The sequence below is a fragment of the Rousettus aegyptiacus genome, unplaced genomic scaffold (assembly GCF_014176215.1).
Source record: "Rousettus aegyptiacus isolate mRouAeg1 unplaced genomic scaffold, mRouAeg1.p scaffold_m13_p_2, whole genome shotgun sequence".
Classification (NCBI taxonomy): Eukaryota; Metazoa; Chordata; class Mammalia; order Chiroptera; family Pteropodidae; genus Rousettus; species Rousettus aegyptiacus.
The window spans coordinates 146988006-147009399 of NW_023416295.1; the positions used below are offsets into that span (position 1 = coordinate 146988006).

The 21394-nt window shown below is 35.9% G+C and overlaps 1 protein-coding gene and 1 long non-coding RNA gene across 5 annotated transcripts in view; one reads left to right on the forward strand and one right to left on the reverse strand.

Moving 5' to 3' along the window:
• Positions 1 to 21394, reverse strand: part of LOC107508577 — a 107588-nt gene that overhangs the window by 73524 nt on the left and 12670 nt on the right. The window lies entirely within an intron of this gene.
• On the forward strand, positions 894 to 19835 carry LDHB (lactate dehydrogenase B). The gene is made up of 8 exons (XM_016140491.2): positions 894 to 1031; positions 3844 to 3975; positions 10271 to 10388; positions 11618 to 11791; positions 13541 to 13714; positions 16876 to 16993; positions 18601 to 18724; positions 19468 to 19835. Exons 2-8 carry the CDS (start codon positions 3850 to 3852, stop codon positions 19633 to 19635), a joined length of 1002 nt encoding a protein of 333 aa, XP_015995977.2. The 5' UTR covers positions 894 to 1031; positions 3844 to 3849; the 3' UTR covers positions 19636 to 19835.

A 21394-nucleotide genomic window follows, 5' to 3' on the forward strand; every position in this document is an offset into this window, starting at 1 on the left:
AATGAAATTAAAGCATCAATTATAGGATTAATGGCCATTTACAAACAAACAAACAAGCTACTAACAAAAACTCTCTTTTACATATGGGGAGTTTGTGAGATTGCTATACCTACCTACCTGACAGCATTTTAATTAAAACTCTCTCTCTCTCTCTCACACACACACACACACACACACACACATACTTAAAGTTGAATTTCTAACTGCTTCATCATTCATAATTCATTCATTCATTCACCAGCACTGCATCGAGGTACCAGGCACTGAATCGAAACTAAGAGAAACTACTTCTTACAGGTGGCTCCATATTTTCTGCCCTTGAGACCATGTAAAGAACTTCAGAAGGCAGGCACTAGGCTTCATTGGTTTTGTTGGACAACCAGTAAGCAATTAATACATATTTGCTGAATTAGGTGATGGTGGTGGTGGTGGGGAATCCACTAGTCATTGTTGCATCAAATGAACTTTATAACTGAGATGATTAAAATTGAAAATTCAGTTTTATTTTTAAAAACATTCCAAAGAAACAGTATTATCCCAGGGGAACATACCACCAACACCTTAGCTAGAAACAGTAGTCCACTAAAGTTGACCTGAAAAGCAAAATTAATTTTTTTTTTTCTGTTTGGATTAAAGCTAGCTGAACAAGAGCCTGAAAGTCTAGAAGGGCCGAAGATGGTCAGGTTTTAGAAATAACGCGGCCTCTGTGTTTGAGAGCCTGCCGACCGTGAGACAGGCTGAAAGCGGAGGCCGCCTTAGCCACCAGAAGGTGACCTGCTCGTTTGGGGAGGAGGAGGGGATGTGCACACTTGAGCCCTTGTCCTTGAAGGGGATTGAGCTAGGCGAGTGGAGGAGTAGGCGGTTCTCGGGTTTCCAATCACAATAGAGAAAGCTAAGAGGCTGCGGAGGGGGCGGGCCCCGCGCGCGTCCTTCTTCCTCCTTGCGGATCCTACGCCTGAAGAGACGCAGGCAGCTGACATTGTCTTCTTCGCGCGGCTCTTACTGCTGTCTGGAGAGTCCTCTGCCTCCTGGTAAGTTTCACATCAATATCCTGAATCCTGGCTCGCGGGCAAACTGGGTGGGACCTGCTGGGGAGTCCTTGTGTAGCAAGACCGGGGGAAGGACTGAGAAAGAGCTCTGTCTTCTGGGACCTTGATCCCTGAGCATCCGGACTCTGGCCTAGACTCAAGCCCTGGTTTTGGGGCAGCAGGTCGTGCCCTCGGAAAGGGAGCGAGGCGGAGAGAGGCGGAGCGAAGCGGCTGCAACTGAGTCCCCGGCTTTGTCCGCCGCTCAGCAGGGCTCTCCTGCAGCCTGTGCTCTGCAGGGGAGAGACTTGTTGCATTTGCAGCTAAAATCTGGGCTCTCGTGTCCTTGATCCATGTCCATAGCGACCGCATCACCCCCAGTGCCTGCAGGCTGGAGCGCGAATATGTGCCTGAGGAGCTGGGGGAGGGAGAAGGAACCAAGTGACAAGCGAAGGCAGCCTGATCTTGAACCTGGGTATTGGAATCTACTACCGTGGGATGAAGAAATGCCCCTGCTTATGCGAGGGTGAGGGTATGCGAGGGTGAGGGTAAAGGATGATCTGCGGATTTGACCCTGCTCTCCAGTCTTTGCCTGGCTGCTGCAGTAGGCTCAGCCCTTACCAGAACTATAGGCGGGTTCATTTCTGGCCTTTTTTCTTGATGCTTCGGGTGCTTTGTTTACTTTGTCTGCTTTGGGTGTTGAGAGGAAGGGAGGCGTAGACTTTTTCTCCAGAGACTTTCTCCGAGGAGATCTGTGCTTGCCGCCTACTCTGTGACCTGCCGCTTTCTGCTGCGGAGGCCGAGAGGAAGAGGTGGCCTGTGGCGCCAGGGCGCGCTGTAATTAGGGCCTGGAATGCGGGGGGAAGGGGAGAGCTGGCGCTTCAGTGGAGGAATTAGATGGCAAAAGATGGCTTTTTTAAGAAGTAGAATCGAGAGCTATTTCGTAAAGGATATCTTTGTTCCTGAGCTTAAGGCACTGGTTTATTTCTAATGATTTATAGCCACAAGGGTGTAGGGGGACGAGAATATAAAAGACCTAGAATAAGAGGTTGTTTTTACCCAGTTTATCATGCTTTTTCCTTACAGGCACCACTCTGATCTTGGCAGTCTTACATCCGATACAAAACATTTTCTTCTAATTTCCATAACTCCTATTAAAGAATGATTAAAGAAAAACACCTTTCTCTAGAAAGATATGAAAGATGATCTGTATTGGCTCAAGCTTCTAAATTGTAGTTTCTGAAATTTCCAAAATTAATTTTAAAAGTCTCTCTGAACAACTAATCTATATATAGCAACCGTTACTGGGTTCCCTATATACCTAAAGGATCTTAAACCAACTAACGAAAATAAACTTAATGGAGAAAAACAATGCACTTGTATCTCTCTGTTCAACAAGAAGAGATGCAGCATTCTTCGGATTCTGCTCAAAATGTAGGATGTATGAATTTCATTGTAAGGTGGTCTGTTTGTGGAGACAGTTGCATGCTGTTCTATATTTCTGTAGCATCCACAAGAAATTGCAAATGTGCTCTCTAAAGGCAAAATAATCTCTCAGTTTAGTCCCTAAAGATTAGAGAAAATGACTTTGGGGAAAAATAGCTTTAGAACAAAATAGCTGTTTACTCAGTTGTCTCCAAATTTAAATAATTTATTCCAACTCGGATTTACTAACTCTTAACATATACAGTTAACTAAACTAGGTTTTGTTACTTAGTTTATAAGAGCTGGAAGCAGGAGTACAGTTTGAAACAAGTGGCCACTAAGGCAACAGTCTAACATTAAATAAAAGGCAAACATATACGATAGACGTTAAAATGGGATACAATTATAAAGGATGCTTAATTCTGAAGACGGGTTATGAACTTTACCCTATGTTTAAGAAGGCAGGGTGATAAAATAAATTTTGCTATTTGTTTTAGTTATCCAGAAAGCACACGTGATAATCCAGTGGCACAAATAAATTTGGTGTTACTGGATAGAATATTTTCCAAAAGGTCTCAATTTTATTTGTTTTACTTTTGAATTTATTTTGGCTTATTTTCTTTAATGGCTGGAAATAAACTGATTCACGGGGTGATATTTTTCTACTGTTGCCCTCTGAAAGGAAACTGTATTAATTATCTACCGATCTTTCAATAAGCTCCAAAGAGCACTAAAAGGAATTCAGGGTAATTATTTTTTGCGTGTTTTGCACAAACATTATCACTCTATTATTGCTCCTGTATTTATTTAAGCACACATTGTATGAGCAATACACTGTGACACATGTTAAGTAAGACTTTAGAAGAAAATAGAACCAGTCAGTTCCTATCTTCCAAGAGTAATTGAACCTGTAGTAATGGAAATTATGTTCATAACTGGCCATTATTTTTTTTAGACCAAGCTTAGATATAGGTTTATAGTGATCCCTAAGTTAGTTTACGTAGTTGCATATAAATTCTTTATAGGGTGAATAGAAGCAAATCAGTTAAATGTAATGTCTTATGTTTTTTTAAAGCTATTTTTCCCGAAATCATGCCTTTTAGTCAGTAAATGAATAGCCACAAGACAGAATTGTTACAACTTGTTAAATACTACTACAGAATCATAGGCCGAAGAGAAGAACCCGATTCTAATGGGCTTCATGGAGGTTTTGTCTTGATTAAATTCTCCATTAAATTGGTCACATGGTTCTTTAAAGTATATTCTGTGCCCTAGAATATCATTTGGCTCCTTCGAAACTGGATTTTCATTCAAAATTGCAACATTTTGGGGATTGTTCCCATTCAGGTCCATGTGTAGATGTATGGATAATATTTTGATTCTTTTCTTACAGTACACAATGGCAACCCTTAAGGAAAAACTGATTGCATCAGTTGCAGAAGAGGCAGCAGTCCCAAACAATAAGATCACTGTAGTGGGTGTTGGGCAAGTCGGTATGGCATGTGCCATCAGCATTCTGGGAAAGGTATGTTTCAAGAACACCATATGTGATAGACTATTTTGGCATGTGTATAGTCTCTTGGAACTTTTCAGAATTTTATTGTATCTTTAAAATACTTTTTTTTTTCCTGAATATTTTGAAGTTGTAAACAGGTTGTTAACACCCTTAAATACTTGAGGATGTATCTCTTGAGAGAATGATATTCTCCTTATCTGACATGATAGAGTTAGGACACTCAGGGAACTTACCATTTGTATAGTACTATTATATAATATATAGTGCCCAGATTTAAAATTCTACATTTATCAAAAGCATGCTTTTTATAGCTGTTTCACCCCGATCTACAATCATGTATTGTATATGCTTGTCATGTCTGAAACTGTTACTCAGCTTTTCTTTGTTTTTCATGTCAACAGTTTCGAAGTCCATGTCAGTTTTGTAGAATGTCTCTCAATTTATGTTAGTCTGATATTTTCTTGTAATTAGGTCCAGGGTAGATTTTGGGGTGGGGTTATGGCTAGGTGATGTAATATCCTTCCCAGTGCATCACATTAGGAGTCACATGATGTTCAACAAGTCTCATTGCAGCTGGTGCCCGAGATCCTCTAGTTGGAGTGCTAACTGCAAGGTTTCTCCATTGTAAAGATCCTATTACCCTCTGCAGTTAATAAATAATCTGGTCATGGAAATATTCCCATTATTTCCCTCAAACCTTTCCCTAATGGTTTTATTTTGAATTAATTACAAATTTGCTGAAAATTTGCCAGAAGAGTAAAAAGTTAAACTTTCATATTCGCTTTGTCCACATTGACCAATTCTTAACATTTTATCATATTCTCTTTGTGCGTATGTATATATTAGTTAATTATTTCTATGTAATAATTTTTTTTCTAAACTATTTGAGAATAATTACAGACATCGTACCTTTCTAAGTTCATCAGTACATTTCTGAAAAAATAGGACATATTCTCTCATAATCAATGCGATTATCAACATCAAGAGATTAAACACTGGTACATTACTATTATCACCTTCCACTCCTCCAGACTATATTGTTCTTATATACCTTCATAGACTTTTGGCTTGCCTCATGTATCCCTTGTCATTCAAACCATAGTTAGCTTTCTTTATCTCTAAGGACTTTTGAGGAAAGAGCTCTTTTCTTATTTACCTCACTGAATTGATTCTTGCTCTTTCTGAAGGCTGCCTTAAATGGAAGAACTCCTCCCACTCTAAAAAAAAATGCCGCCTTGTCTTCAATAGAGCATAGTGTCTCTTTGTATTTGTGTGAAGGCTGCCTAAATAACTTGTAGCCAAGCATATTTCTGTTTGAAAACTTTAAATTCTAAAGAAACTAATTCTGAATCTTCACTGAGAAGTCATCAAAGAAATCAACTAAAATATGTAATGCGATAAAATGAAAATTTTATTCTTTATCATTTTTTTCCTAGCTAGTTTTAATTGATTAGAGGCCTGTGATTTAGGATAGCTGCTTCCCAAATTAGGGGAAATTTAAATAATCACAATTTAGTGCTCAGTGTTCATGTCAGTAAAAATGAAAAGTAGTCCGGCTTACATTTCTTTTATAAAATGTTTTTTTGAGCGTGTAACATAATGAAGTGTTTTAACTGAAACATAACCTCAGGAAATGGTAACTGTTCATATCCTGTTTTCAGACGAGGTGGCTGAGACTTAAAGAGATTAAGTAGTTCGCCCATAGTCACACAGCTGTTAGTGGCAGAGCTGTATTTTGAACCCAGGAATCCAAATTCTTAACCATAGTGACTCTGCAACTTCTTTTAATTCTATACTAGTATTTAGGCAGGTAAAATATAAAAGTGATAATGAAATACTAGCTAAAGAGTTTTCATTCCTCCTGTTAATCTCAAAATTAGGATTTTTCAAGAATCTATATCTGAGCTATCATGATTCTTTGAGTACCTCTGTGATTATTTTAATTGTAAATTAAAAATCTTCCTTAATAAATAATTCAATTGAGACTGTACCTGCAGGTATATAATACCTTGGCCAAATTCAGGTGCTTGAGAGAACTGACTTTACTACTAACACAGTAGGAATCTTCCAATTTAGATGCTGCGAGGGAATGACTACCTTATTTAAAGAGCATTTTTACTAATTAAAAATGTCTAAATTTTATTTTTATGGGTAAAGATTAAAGTGCTTCAAATTGTCATTAATATTTGGTAAGGATTGTAAACACCACTAGTTTACTAGAGAAAGGAAAATAAAAGTGCCTGTTCTGTCAGTGTCTGTATTTTGCTTCATTTCTCCCCGAAAGTTCTAAGAAGGTATTGTCATCTGTATATTACTGTTGGAAAAAAACAAACTCAAAGATTAAGTGACTTAATTAAGATCACACAGACAGTAAGTGCCAGATCTGGCTTTTTGAATCCATCACTGGTGTGCTTTATAGACTACACACATTGCTTTGGCCCTAAAATGAGCAAACTAGAGCATCAGAGATAGAGAGGTTGAGGAGGTGCACACCTCAGCGAGACCCATGATGACAACTCAGGCTTCCTAGTACAGCATCCCACCATTACCAACACTCAATTATTTTCTGCTTTACTCTTGCTCACTCCTTCACCCTCATTGCCAGCATAATAACCCTAGTGAGCTTTTACAAAAATAGTAGCTCCTGTACTTAAAAGTTCTCAGTAGTGTCACAGTACACACATAAAATCCTGTGAGGCATCGAGGATCTCTCCCTGTCTGTCTCAGAGCAGAGCAGTGTAGTGCAAACTCCAGGGTGGGCACCTTCCATTGCAATGTAGTGGTACTATCTCTGACTTCATCTCTTACTCTTTATCCTCTTTCTTCAAAACACCACCAGCTCATTTCTGCTTAAGCTCATTTCTGCTTGAACCCTTTTACTTGATTTTTCCTTCACCTGGAATGTCTACCCTAGACCATCATGGAGCTGACTCCTTCCTATCATTCATAAGCGCCTTTGCAGGGAGGCCTTCCCTCTCTGTCCATTGCAAAGTAAACCCCCTTCCCAGTAACTTTAATATCACCCTGCCTTTTAGTATTTATAGCACTTTCATCATTAGAATCATCTTAAATTGTTTGCTTAATTCCTGTTCCTTTTCCTGATACATTCCATGAGAGTAGGGACTTTGCCAAATTTGTTCATCGCTGCATTTCTGATTAGTAGATTAATGCCCGTCGCATTCAGTAATAAGTATGTATTAAATAAATGACTATTCTTGCTATTATTAATAAACTGTACTTACATTTGGTTGAATTTTGATTATAGCTTTTCATTTTTCATGGCCTATACTGCCAAATATGATTTCTGCCCCACTACCAATCGCAAGCTCTGCATTTAACTGTCAAGTCCTCATCATGTTGTCATGGTCATATAGAGCTTCCATCCAAAGTTATTCTACCTTGAACCTCTGTGTCCAGCTGTTTTTGGTTTGTCTATTTTTGATTCAGTCAACTATAGCCATGTTTCTGTAATAGAAACACAGAATAAGAAATCTCCTAGAAGGAGCAACGTAATTAAAGACATATTGGAAAATAGTTGTTTTTTTTTTTTTTTTTTTTAGTGAAGGACTTGGCTTAAAATTTGTTCAAGAATAGACAGGTTAATGGAACAGACTAAAAGCCAAGAAACAGACCCAAACAGTGTTTAATAAGATAGAAGTGGTATTCCAGAGAAGGAAAACATTATTGAAAAAATAGTGCTTGTCCATTTAGCCAGTTATGTGGAAAATGTTATACCTTTTCCTCACACAAAATTTTATGCATAGTAAATACTTGAATATAAAAATGCAGTCATCAAATATTAAGACATTGTGGCAGTAATGTATTAGCTAAGAGGACCAAGAGGCAGATTATGGCCATATCTGGTCCACACAGGACTTCAAATTAAAAGACATTTTTGTAGTATGTTAAACAAGGTTTCAATAGTGATAGTCTTGGCTTCTAACTGACCTAGTTCCATAATAAGTTATTGCTTTTGAAATTAATCTAAGGCTTGCTATTTTGAATATTTTAATGTATGCATATATTATAGCTCAAGTGAAATAAATGGTTGGTAAATTTCTAGGCTATCCAGTATGTGACTGTAGAAGGCGATTTATTTAGGCCAAACAACAGCATAGGTACTTAGTCACATGTCTTTTATTTGTCTTCCTCCACACTTGGAGGTTATTCTGTGGTACAGATGCAGCTAAATTCAGCACCACAATTATTTTTTGAAAGTGTTGGATCTCTTTCTTCCTTGCCAGCTGCGTATGCACTTCTCAGCCAATTCTCTACACCCACTGAAACAAAATGCAGGATCCGAGTTCCTGTGACATCCTTTTCCATTTAAGCCTCAAATTGTTTTCCCCTGTTGATTTCAACAGCACCGCATGTGATGTTACTAAAATAAGAGTGATGTTCCCAGTTCAGGACCTTGATGGAATGTTATGGCTATTATTAAGTTATACTGTACAGCAGGTTGCTGAATAATGTCATTTGGTTATAACATTGATGAGATACCATAGAAACTTAATTCTTGTTTATATTAATTAGCCTGTGGTAAAATCGGTTTTGTTATAGATCATTTTGCTGCAGTTCTAAGAACCTATTAACCATCTTATGTGAGGACCTTCTGTATTAATCGAGGACTTAAAAAACACAAAAGAGTCTTGTGTAACCTTGTCAGAAGCTGCAGAAGCAAAACTATTTTAAAAATGTAAAAACATGTGTTTAAGTAAAATTAGATGAAAATTAATGCCAGTATTTGGCACACATGGAAATGAGAAAATATTTACTAAGTAACCCCCAACTCATAAAATGGTCATTTCAGACGTTTGCAAACAAATTAGTTGCTTGGAACTAAGAACACGTTCAGTCATACGGACGCTTAAGTCTCGGAGAAACCCTCACAAGCAAACCTTCACAGCTCACCTCATAAGGCTAGCCAGGCACTGGGATTCTAGAGACAGACAGTATGGACCGCATATCTTAGCTCCTGCAGGAAATGGACCTGCTTTTCTGGAAAGCTAAAGTAGGTCCCGTTTTCTTATTGGCCCTCTCACTTTTCTCTGCTTCTTCACCCTCTCCTGGTCAGCACTTTCCTTACTCCTCCAGTTTCACCCTAGGCTGCTCCACTTTATCCTTCAAAGTGCTTCCTGAACCCTAGTTACCTATCTTTTTTTCCCCATCGGTGCCCTTCCCTGTATAACTGATCACACTAACCTTAGAAATGGTATTTGCATTTTTAAGTGAGCACCAGTATTGATAAATCATATTAAGCTAATTATTTTGCTAACAGCCATAAAACAGTAAAGGCAAAGATTCCAGTAATGTTCTGTGGGAGGGATAATACTTTTCAAAGATTTTACAAATAATGGGTTTCTGTAAGATAACCACGTTTCAAAGCCGAAAGGTTGTTTAGATGCATCTAAATTGACACCCTCCACCCTCATTTTTACAAAAAAAACATCAAGGACTTGCTAAAGAACAAACAACTGAAAGGGAGAATACAGGCTTTTATTTTTTTCTGCTACTATTAATGTAGTGATGTAGAGAATGTATAAACATGTAAAATGTGTTATATATAAAACATGAAGTTATGATGCTAGATCAAGGTTAAATAGTATATTTATTGATTTAAGATTTTATTTTGGATGGGTGGCATAGGATGACAATTGGAATAGAAAACAAGAGAACTCTGAAACCGGGCAAGTTCAGATTGATTGCATATGGAGAACCTACTAGTCCTGGACCTCTCTGTTTAGTAGACTCATCTTTTCTCCACTATGATATTCGAGTTGGTCAGAGACAACCTGAGCATTCCTAGCTTCAACCAGGGCTTTGAATCTTACTCTGAAGTGAATTCAAACTCTTGATAGCTTAAACCAGATCTTCCCTTAGAAATCCTCCAAAATAGAGGTGACCTCAGGATGGACACAACTGCCCAAGGCTTTTCTGGGTCTGGGTGAGTCTCTTTCTTTATCATCATCCCCCAGTAATGTAAAGCTTTGTGCACCCTGAGGCCACTGTTGGACCAAGTCGATTTCATCAAGAATCTTTAAGTTTACATATTCTTAAAGCAATTTGTACCATACCTGAATCCTAGTTGAGTACTAGAAGGTGAAATTCTGAAAAGCTAGTGTCCTATAGTATTAATAGTTCATTATTCAAGATATTTTATTTAAAGAGCACACCTAACTCCACGGTCAAATTCTTGAGGTTTTTAGATACTTGGTGCTTAACTATTTAAAGGGTCTCTGAGTCATAATCTGAGCTGAGGTATCCTAGAGTGGTGTAGGGGACTAACACCTGTTTTTCTATTTAGTCTCTGGCAGATGAGCTTGCTCTTGTGGATGTTCTGGAAGATAAACTCAAAGGAGAAATGATGGATCTGCAGCATGGGAGCTTATTTCTTCAGACACCTAAAATTGTGGCAGATAAAGGTAGTTTCATTTTATGCCCAGTGTGATCTAAGAATAAAGTGAGATCCTCATTCTGATATAAAATTAGTTTTTCATCTTGGTGCATCTAGTGTTAGCAGTTTCTTCTTTTCTTCTGGTTCCAATTAATCCTGGAGGACAAATACACATTACTTCTATAATTTCATACCCATATGACTTCCACATGTTTGGTAATGTCATTATGGGAAGTTATATTATAATGTTTTCTGTGTGTATCTAAAAACAGGAAGGTTTTAGGCTAGAAAAAAAATATTTGCACAAAGTAATGTAAGCGCCTTAAAGAAACTAAATAAATTCATATTTTAGTTGTCTCTGTTCCAAATTCACACATTTATGCAGTGACAAATCTACAACATGGCTATGCTAAAGATATAGAAATGTGGGCCTTCAAAATAATTTCTAACAATACAACTATGAATAATAACTGTATTCATTAAATTGTTAGTATTCTAGGTACTGTGAAATTTTTTGTATGTCTCATTTTCATCGTCACACTAATCCTATGAGAGGTAGGTCCTATTACCTCCATTTTATGGGAGAAGATAATGATAAAGTATTAATGACTGTCAAAAATCACATAGCCACACAGGTTAATTATGAGTCATCCATAGCTATTGAGTCTAATGTTCACATCGAATCATAATGTCTGTATCTGTTGGGAAAGGACACTCTTCATTGAGGAAAAATTAAAATATTCTCAAGAGAAACTCGCTGCTAAAAATTAATACACTTCCTTAAAATATTAAGTATTAGTAGTAGAAATTAATTTCTAGCCAAGAATAAACACTTTGGTTCCTTCCCCTTCATAGATTGAATTAACATTACAAACCTAAAAGTACCTTTAAATCACTTTTTTTATTAGAAGGCTGCCTGTCGAACTTGGACTCACAGTTTATGCTTTGCATTATTACCGACAATCCAGTATTCCTTAAAGTCAATAGCATGTTGAATTCGTTAGGCAGAAATATAATTTAAGGCCTTCTTGAGTTTCTCCTTGGTCAATTCTCTGAACCAATTTTATGGTTGGAATGTATCCCATCAGAGAAAGAAGACATAAGAGCACTGCACTTCAAAATCACATAATATAGAGAACATAATTCTTATATAAATTCTAGAAGCTTTTGTAGGTTTAGGCTTCTAGAGCATATCATATGTGATATGTTTTGATGAAGAATTGTATTTAAAGTACCTTTTCCCCCCTCTCCTTCCAGATTACTCTGTAACTGCCAATTCTAAGGTGGTGGTGGTAACTGCAGGAGTCCGCCAGCAAGAGGGAGAGAGTCGTCTCAATCTGGTACAGAGGAACGTTAATGTCTTCAAATTCATTATTCCGCAGATCGTCAAGTACAGTCCTGACTGCATCATAATTGTGGTTTCTAACCCAGGTATCATTATAATGCCTGAAGGTTCAGTTCTATTAAGTTCTGTGTTTCGGGGTCTTGTTTTATTTTCTTTACTGAACTGAAAAATTTTGTTCTGGTATTCACTAACAGAAGCAATTCACGAGTCCTGTTATTGGCCGTAGGAGTGGTATTTGCAGAACGAATGTCACAGTCCTAGGTCAAATGTTTAAAAGTGGAAGAAGAGTTTTCCACAAAGCAATTTCATCTATTTGTTTTATCTGAGTTTGTTGTAGAGTCTAAAAGCTTTTAAAATTTCTATAAAGATCATCTTAGAATGAATACATAATGAAACATTTGAATGTGGCTTTTGTAAGAAATATTTTAGCATATTTGACCTTCTATTTTCCAGAAAAAATTCTAGTGTCCTGTATCTCTAAAACTCTTCAAAACTGAATCTGATTGAATTTGAAAAGAATTTTAAAAAGCCATTAATCAGTCCAGGTTTAAAAATAGAATAGACTATACCAATGGACAAATATATGCGAACACCAAATGTTGCATCTTAAAACTCCTGTTTAAAAAGAAATGCATTTTTTCAACCTAAACAGTCACAACCTAAACACTCTCTGTTTCACACTTCTTTTGTCTATAATTTGCCACCAAACTTACTGTTTAGTGCTGACCATAAGAGATACATTGATAAAATGGTAAAATTGATTATCTCTGACATGTCACATAGAGAAAGATTGTGAATTAGAGCTAGAGAAATCCTTGTAATATGTGAGATATTTAGAGTTGGTAGCCAGCAAGGACAGAGGTTATTTTAGTATTATTCTTATTCTCTTCAATCCTGGATTGCAGCTTGCTAACTAGTTAGATTTTGCATCTAAGAGTTCTCAGAATAGCAGATAGGAATGAGAAATAGCTGGCACATATGGAGTTGCTGCCTGCTGATCCTGTGGCAGACATTAATAACTGGTTATACAGCTTTTCAGGTGTAGTTTCAAAGTCTTAACAATAGAGAGTCACTCCCACTGAACCCAAGTTGCCAAGGAAGAGTTTATAAATCTATTCCAAAATGACCTTAAAATATCTCAGCCAGTGTCTGTTATGAGTGTGGAGGTGGAAACTGCAAGATTAACCCCTTGCTTTCTTTGTGTGCACATATTCCTACTTTTACAGCTTAGCTTGTAAGCACTGGGATCCTGTCTAGACTAGCACGTTGTGCCACTGTACAGTCTTGGGGTCACACCACACCAAAATAAAGGCTCTGTCATAGTGGTCCTTTCATTAAATAGTAGGAAATGTTAATGCCCTGCATTATTATAATCACTTACTAAATATTATCGGTGCCCAAGAAAAGTTACAGTAGCATGCCTTGATAATTTAGTCACCAGTGGCATTTGGTTTATGATGACAGTCATTAACAATCCGGAACGTTAGAATAAGCTAAAGTGACGATCTAATTCAACCCTTTTGCTCTTCCTTTCTATATACAGTAAATTAGTTAATCTGCAAGGTTTTTAGGTATTCTTATTTCAAGTAATAACATAAATAAAAAACCGCAATATTCCATTTTCATGTTTTTCTATTTCTCTTAATATAAAGCTTGAAATTTTTTGGTTTTTGTCTCCAACCCCCATGGAAAGTCTTATTGTTTACATCTTTCTGGGCATATTTCATTTGGGGAATGGGGATGTGGGAGAGGAGGAAGTTAGGGCACCCTCTAATTGACATAGCAGTTGAAATTGGTTTCGATTTATTTACATATATTATTTCTAAAAATTTCAGTGGATATTCTCACATATGTTACCTGGAAACTGAGTGGATTACCCAAGCACCGTGTGATTGGAAGTGGATGTAATCTGGATTCTGCTAGGTTTCGTTATCTTATGGCTGAGAAACTTGGCATTCATCCCAGCAGCTGCCATGGATGGATTTTGGGAGAACATGGCGATTCAAGTGGTAAAAAAAATAGACAATAATTACCATGTATTTATAGTATTGTTCTTGCCATTCTGAAGGTTTTTTTGATTGTATTTAAATTTTATTTTACTTTTTAAATTATTTTATTATTATTTATGCCTACAGCACCTGGACTTTCTAGGTGGCCTTCCATCCAGGTACTAACCAGGCCCAATCTTGCTTAGCTTTTCAGATCAGTCATCGAGTTTGTTCAGGGTGGCATGGCTGTAGACCATGGACTGTGACTCCCCTGGGGCACAAACCCAAGACCTTCTGCATGTAAAGCAGACGTGCTAACCGCTATACTATGGAACCATGTCCAAATTTTATTTTTATGTTTTTACACATTTAACACTATAAATAAATAATTTGTGTGGGGGTAACTTTGATACTAAGTAAATATCTGATTCCTCATTAATTTTTTACCTGTTAAATGTAGTGTCAATTAATGGTTCTTGGTTAAATAAATTATTACTCTGATGGATGTCAAATACATTCTAACCCCATCAATTCTTTAATATTTATAATTTGGATTCTACTGTAAGAGAGAGCTTTCTCTAATCCATTTATTATTTACTCACTTATTTATATATAGGTAAACTCAAGTTTTTACTTTATTCCACAAAGTTTCTGTCGCCATCATTATAATGCACAAATTGTCCCAGATTTGTCAAGTAACAGGCTCTTCAGGCTGGCTCCTGTGTCTTTTTGACACATCTCGCCATTTTTTGAGCCCTTCCTTGTTTTCTACAACAATAAAGAGCACTAGGCTCATCTTTTACTCCCCCTTTAACAGCTCTAGAATCCTCTATTTCTCCAGTGAACCCTGTTTCCCTCTCAGGGGAATGGCATTTAGAAACCAAGGTCAAGATAGGTGTGTTGGTGCTCCTGGTACGTCTTTGTTTCTAGCCCCTTTCAGTGGGCAGAGCTATGATAATCATGTTTATCAAAGAAAGAATAAATTGGGTAACAAAAGCTTTTAAATAACCAGTGTCTACTATTCAATAATGTAAAAAAATCTTTCTTCAAATGAAATCTGATTTTTAATAAACTACTAATCATAATAACTCTCAATCATTTAAGTAATAAGAGACCATATGGTAAATCACTCAAATATTTTCTTTAGGAATCTAAATAGAATTGTTGGACATAAATTAATAATTGCAAAAGACCAACATTAAAATTATATTGCACTTCTATTTCTTTTACAATGCTTTGTTTTGAAACAGTTAAAACCTATTTATTCTCAATGTTTCATTTTAAGTTGATATTTTTTATTTAAATTAATTCTGTTTCAAACAAACTTTACAAAAAGCATTTATGAACAATCGTGATTGTATTTCAGAACTATAAACATATTTATTAAACATAGAATTTTATATGTCGAATAGACTTATGGCATGAAACAAATTATCCAGAACTTTAATATTAATAATGATAACCTGCGTTTTACTAAATTTATTTCCACCCAGTATGCAAGGAGCTATTTTCTACCTAAAAGGTTATAAATTTTCCTTTGAATTTAATGAGAGTTTGTAATGTAAATTTAGTAAAGAGTTTCCTTTGGTATGATAAGAATTTGGTCTTACAATCATTGCCTTTGTGCCTTTTTATATATAATGATGCTGATTTTTTTTCTGACACATTGTACCACTTTATTCAAGCATTACTTATATCTAAGAATTTGTCTGAATTTATTTCCTATATAAATTATTTAGTACAATGTCTGGTATACAGTGAAAGTTCAAAATAAATGCTAGTTATTACAAATATATAATTACTAGAACCGCTGATCTGAAAATGATATTATGTGTCCTCTAGTTCAAGACTTACATTGTAATGAGGAAAAAATTGAGGCAAAGCAGGCATAGTGGCTCATTGAAGATCCTTTAGCTAGTTAGTGGCATGATTACAACTGGAATCATGTCTTCTGACTCCTGTCCAATGTTCTCTTCACTTATTGCTGTGTCATTTTCTATAAAACATCCCCCCATTTTTGTATTGATCTATATTATATACATGAAATGAAAGAGAATTAAACCATGCTCACCGTGACATGATTATGTAGATCTCATAACTTTCAAAGGCCTTGAAAATGCCCTAGTTTTCTCCACAATTAGCCCGAATTAGTCAAAGTTGTGGACTGAAAGGGGATCTTCTTTGGCCATGGGCAGCTTTGCCTTTCATAGCTGGTTCTAGCCATACTAGGCTTCACCACATGCTTTTGCTCATATTTTCTAAGTCTACAGTGCACTTCCAAAGGTCCGTGAAGAACACATACTTATTTCTCAAAGCCTAGGTTAAATGCCTTTATATTTGTAGCCCTTTCTTACACTCATTCCCCTGCCCCCGATATTCAGTAGATACATATTTATGTTTTATTACACTTTCTCCATATTTCTGTGAGAGCTTATTCCATTGGTTTAGTTTCCTTTACTTGTCTGTTTCTCCCAGTAGATTCTGAGCTTGTACACGGCACAGAGCATGTCTTTATTCATATTTGTATGCCTAGATCTTCAATACATGCTTTTGGTTAGGCAGGTGTTAAGAATAGGCAAGGAGGTTGTTTTGGTGCATCAAATAGCCAATGACAGACAACACCTTTGTCTACTGTGCCTCTGGAATCATTCTTGGAAGGAACTATTTGATCCAGTTAAGAGCAGAAAAATTCATTTTGGTTATGTGAAATTTCTTTCAAGAAATAGACTGAACTTGAGGCATGAGAAGAGATACTTTGATTACATTTGGGTCTTAGCCAAGAATATTTTTTAACCTATATAAAAAAAAATGAGCTTATTAGAAAAATAAGCAGGAGGAAAGTTAAGAATTCCTCAAGCGAAAAGTTTAGGATAGTCTTGAACTAGAATCTCTTGTGATTCCACAAGCTTACAGAAAAACAAGAGTTTCATATTTTCTGTAAATATGACACAATAATTCTGTTTTACACCAAATGGTTGAAAGTTAAAAGATCAGATGTGTGACTATTAGAATGCAAATTTCAGCCTTTTGGAGGGAAGTATACTGGAGTCAGTTGTTTTTGGAACAGTTCCAGTAGGAAACTTGCATCAAAGGTGAAATCTGAACTAGGAGAAGAAAAGATTTTTTTAAATAGTGTCAGAAATATGTAAAATGTTTGTTTGTTTGTTTGTTTCATTTTTCAGTGGCTGTGTGGAGTGGAGTGAACGTGGCAGGCGTTTCTCTCCAAGAACTGAATCCAGAAATGGGAACGGACAATGATAGTGAAAATTGGAAGGAAGTGCATAAAATGGTGGTTGAAAGGCAAGTGGAAGGGGATTTAAGACAATTTCATTTTTACTTGATAGAATTATAAATAATTTCCATGGCTACTTGCTTAAATAAACTCTTACTATAATGAAAAATATGGCAGTTCCCCTAGAGAAAGCAAATATTTTTCTAGAGAAATTCTGTTGTAAAGGTAAGGTGTGAAATGTGGAATTAACAAGTGAACAGGGCTTCCAAAATGCCTATTGACAGAGAAAGATGACTTACTTAGAAAGGTAAACCTAGACACTATGAGTTTCACAATTGCCTGAAATAAATACTTGTTGATCAAATGTTGAAAGTGTTTAAGTTGAGCTGTATTTACTTTTCTACTCTGAACTATAGATGTCTCCTTTCCCTCTGTTTTTTTTCCCTTCCTTCCTTCCTTCCTCCTTCCTCCCTCCCTCCCTCCCTCCCTCCCTCCCTCCCTCCCTCCTTCCTTCCTTCCTTCCTTCCTTCCTTCCTTCCTTCCTTTTTCTTTCATTCTCTCTCTCTTTCTCTTTCTTTCCTTTATCTTTCTTCCCCCCTCTTCTACTATCTTTTTTGTTACTAATCCTCCTCTCTATGACCTTCATGCTTACATAAAACAATAGACAAGAGTAAAGAATATGGGCTTGGGTTCAAATCATGACACTAACACTAATGTCTTGGGGAAACTATTTAAACTTTAAGTTGTATCGGTTTTCTCTGTAAAGTCATATGGTAATAAAATTATTGTGAAAATTGAGTAAAAGCACACACACCTATGCACACATTTATCATTGCTAAACATTCAATAAATGTTAACTGTTATTTGCAGAGGATTGTTGTAGCAAGACTAACTGATTTTTCCAACATGGAATCATTTTATTCAGTTCAATTTTAATTATTTATTTTCAGGAATTTGATGTTTAGAATGAAAAAAAGAATCCAAAAAGTTGAAAGACTCCTTAAAATTTTATTAACATCTTTATTTTACAAATGAGAAAAATAGGGCTTACCCAATAATTTAACTTGCCCAAGGTATTCTGTGATACATTTCATTAAATCTCAGGTTCTTAATACTGTTTGTTACTCCTGCTGCTTCTCAAGTACCAGTTCCTTTATGCATTTTGAGGTGTACAATTTATGCTTAGGAAATTTCCATGCAAGGTATTGTCATTGATTTGCTCTTGAGTTAGTTGGTCATCATTTTTAGGTGACAGTGGTAAGTGGGACCTCAAAATCAAGATGGTCTGAATGTGAAAGTTCTTTTACTTTCATTGTTTTCTAATTTCACTATTATCTTTGAAAATATTTATGTTTATGAATAAGAAGATTGCTTGGAAAATGTATATTTTTACCATTGTGACTTTTTATTCACTCGTACAACACTATTTAAATTTATCAAAGTTTAAATTTTACACATTTTACATACATATGAATTAATTTAATAAACTTATGAAATAGATACTATTGTTATCCTTATTTTACAGAAAAACACTAAGACAAGGAAGGTTAAATGATTTACTCAAGATTACAATTAATCTTGAGACAGAGTAGGAGTCAAAACCAAAGAGTCTGGTTTTAATAACTACTGAGTTTGATTTCAATAATCTCTTTTATGATATATTTTTTTTTCTTAGTGCTTATGAAGTCATCAAGCTAAAAGGATACACCAACTGGGCTATTGGATTAAGTGTGGCTGATCTTATTGAAACCATGTTGAAAAATCTATCCAGGATTCATCCAGTGTCAACTATGGTGAAGGTAAGAAACTGTTACAAAATATAAAATGATGTTTAGTGTTGTAGTCTGTAAATAAATTTATTTAAAGACTGCCAAGATAAAGTCTCAGTTCACAGATACTTGTTTCTCAAAGTTTTATGGAGACTTCTCCTTTTCAAGCAGTTCAGGACAATGAGAGCACAGACTTTTAGAGGCTAGACAGCCAATAAATTTTTATAATTCCCCCTCGTATGATGTGGCAAATACAAACTGGTAAAGTGTTTTGGAAATTGTACCACTTTTTTTTTTTTTTTTAGTAACTCTTGAGTGTTGTAAGAACCTTGCCTTTGTATAGCCTCCAACTACTATTCTGGATCTCATTGGTTGGTTATCTTCTTAACCAAAGAATTTTAAGAAACAAGATTTCGTGAAAAGTAGCCCATTAAGAATCACATTTGGATGCAACTTAACTTGAAGACATATATTATCTCTGTTTAAACTCTGTTAAAAGTATAAGATAGAAGTGTCAATAAGTTCCTTAAAGTCCTCATTATTCATTTCTAGTTATTTTATTGTATCTATTTTATTTGTATATTCTATGTAGAAAACCTAACTCAAAACACAAGTACTAGGGAAATACGGTCCTGTAAGTGATGAAAATTAAAAAATGAGTTTGAGCTTATCGAATTTCCTACAATTCTTTCTGTTCACACATAGGACCTGTGATCGTTCTTACCTCTGGTTTCATTTTTTTTTTTAATCTCAGTGGTTTTCTTGTCTTACAGGGGATGTATGGCATTGAGAATGAAGTCTTCCTGAGCCTTCCTTGTATCCTGAATGCTCGGGGATTGACCAGTGTTATCAACCAGAAACTGAAGGATGATGAAGTTGCCCAACTCAAGAAAAGTGCAGATACCCTGTGGAATATCCAGAAGGACCTCAAAGACTTATGATGCCAGGCTTCTCGACTGTAGAAATTTAAAAACTACAATGCGATAACCATGAGCCTTTAGTTTCCAGTTATATACATGGATCACAGTTTGCTTTTATCTCCCTAAGTATGTGAATCTGGGCTCACACAATCAAAGCCCATGCTTGATTTAATGCTTGCAATATGAGTCCTTGAACAAATAAAATTAACTATCAGAGTGTGCTTCTGTTTATGGAATTCTTCCTTTAATGGTTTCTGAAAGATTTCAGTCAGTTTTTCAAATAATTCTTATCTCCCACATCATAAATTTCCCTAAATTCTGTCATCTGCTTTTCATCTTTTGTAGTCTACCAAACAGCACAAAAATTTTTTGTCACAAAATGTGCTATGATGTTTTCCTTCATAAAAATACTAAGGATTATTGTCCTGAGAATATGATTACCATTTTTAAGGGACTTTATTTTTTTTTTTGGACCAGTTTTAGATTCACAGCTAAACTGAGTGGAAGATACAGAGATTTCTCAACTACTACTTGGCCTCCACCTCCAATATGGATAGTTTCTTCCATTATCAACATCACTCACCAGAGTGGTACATTTGTTAAAATCGCTGAACCAACATTTACATGTCATTATTACTCAAAGTCCATAGTATACATTAGGGTTCACTCTTGGTGGTGTACATTCTATGGGTTCGGAGAAATGTATAAGGACATATACCCATCATTCTGATATAACAGTATTTTCATTTCCCTAAAAACCTTGTGGTTACTAATTTAAGGTTGCAACTGAAGAAGGAACTAGAGCCAATGGAAGACATTTATAAGGAAGTCCATTTTATTTCTCTGAAGGGAAGAATATCTAAAACAGCTTTCTAAAATTGGGAATAACTTTGTTATAGTTCCATTTGCTACTGAAGAAAAAAAAAGTTTGAACCAAATTATCCAGATTCAGGCTGGGAGACATCATAATATGGGGTTTAAGAGGAGGACTTTAGGCATACTTACTTTAACAAAGAGTTTGCAATATGTGTATTACCTAGGGGTCAGTTTACGTAGTGTTAAAATCACATGCCACTAAGCAGAGTTGGCATTCAACCCAGGCGTGTTTCTTAATTTGTGATCTTAAGCCTAGCATACTACATTGCTGTAAATATTGTTATATTTTTGTATCAGTTTATAAAATAATATTGAAATCATTCATTTAATGCAGCATATTATGAAGATATTATTCCTGTATTACAGAAAGGGAAACTGACACATACTAAGTACATATCTCAGGTTACATTTCCAAAATGACTCAATCTTTTGGTATAATGATCATATCTCGATGTAAGGAGAAAGGAAGGTTATTTTCATCTATGTCTCTAATTCATTGTTCCAACTTCTATGTGAATGCTGATCTACAATAAGCCAATGGTTTCCAAGCTTAATTTTCGTGGACCAATTTAATTTTTTTTTTAACTTTGTCAGGGGTGAAAAATGAGTACCTGTGGGGAGGGAGCTAGGGGGCCTCAACATAAATTTGCCAACTTTTTGTTTTGCCAGATAAAGATGTGGAGAGAAAAATGACCGCATATTCTCTCCGTCGTACAGAAGAATAGACATTATTACGCCAACAGTATGGGAAAATAAAAATTTCAAGTTTATCAACTATTCCGGACCATGAGCAGAAAGTCAAAACCCTAGGGAATGGCAGAGCCAAGAGCTGAAAGAAGTCTGGGTTCTTGTTTTTCATGGATAGGCTATACCAGTTATATACTGCCTACTTCCAAGTTGCTTT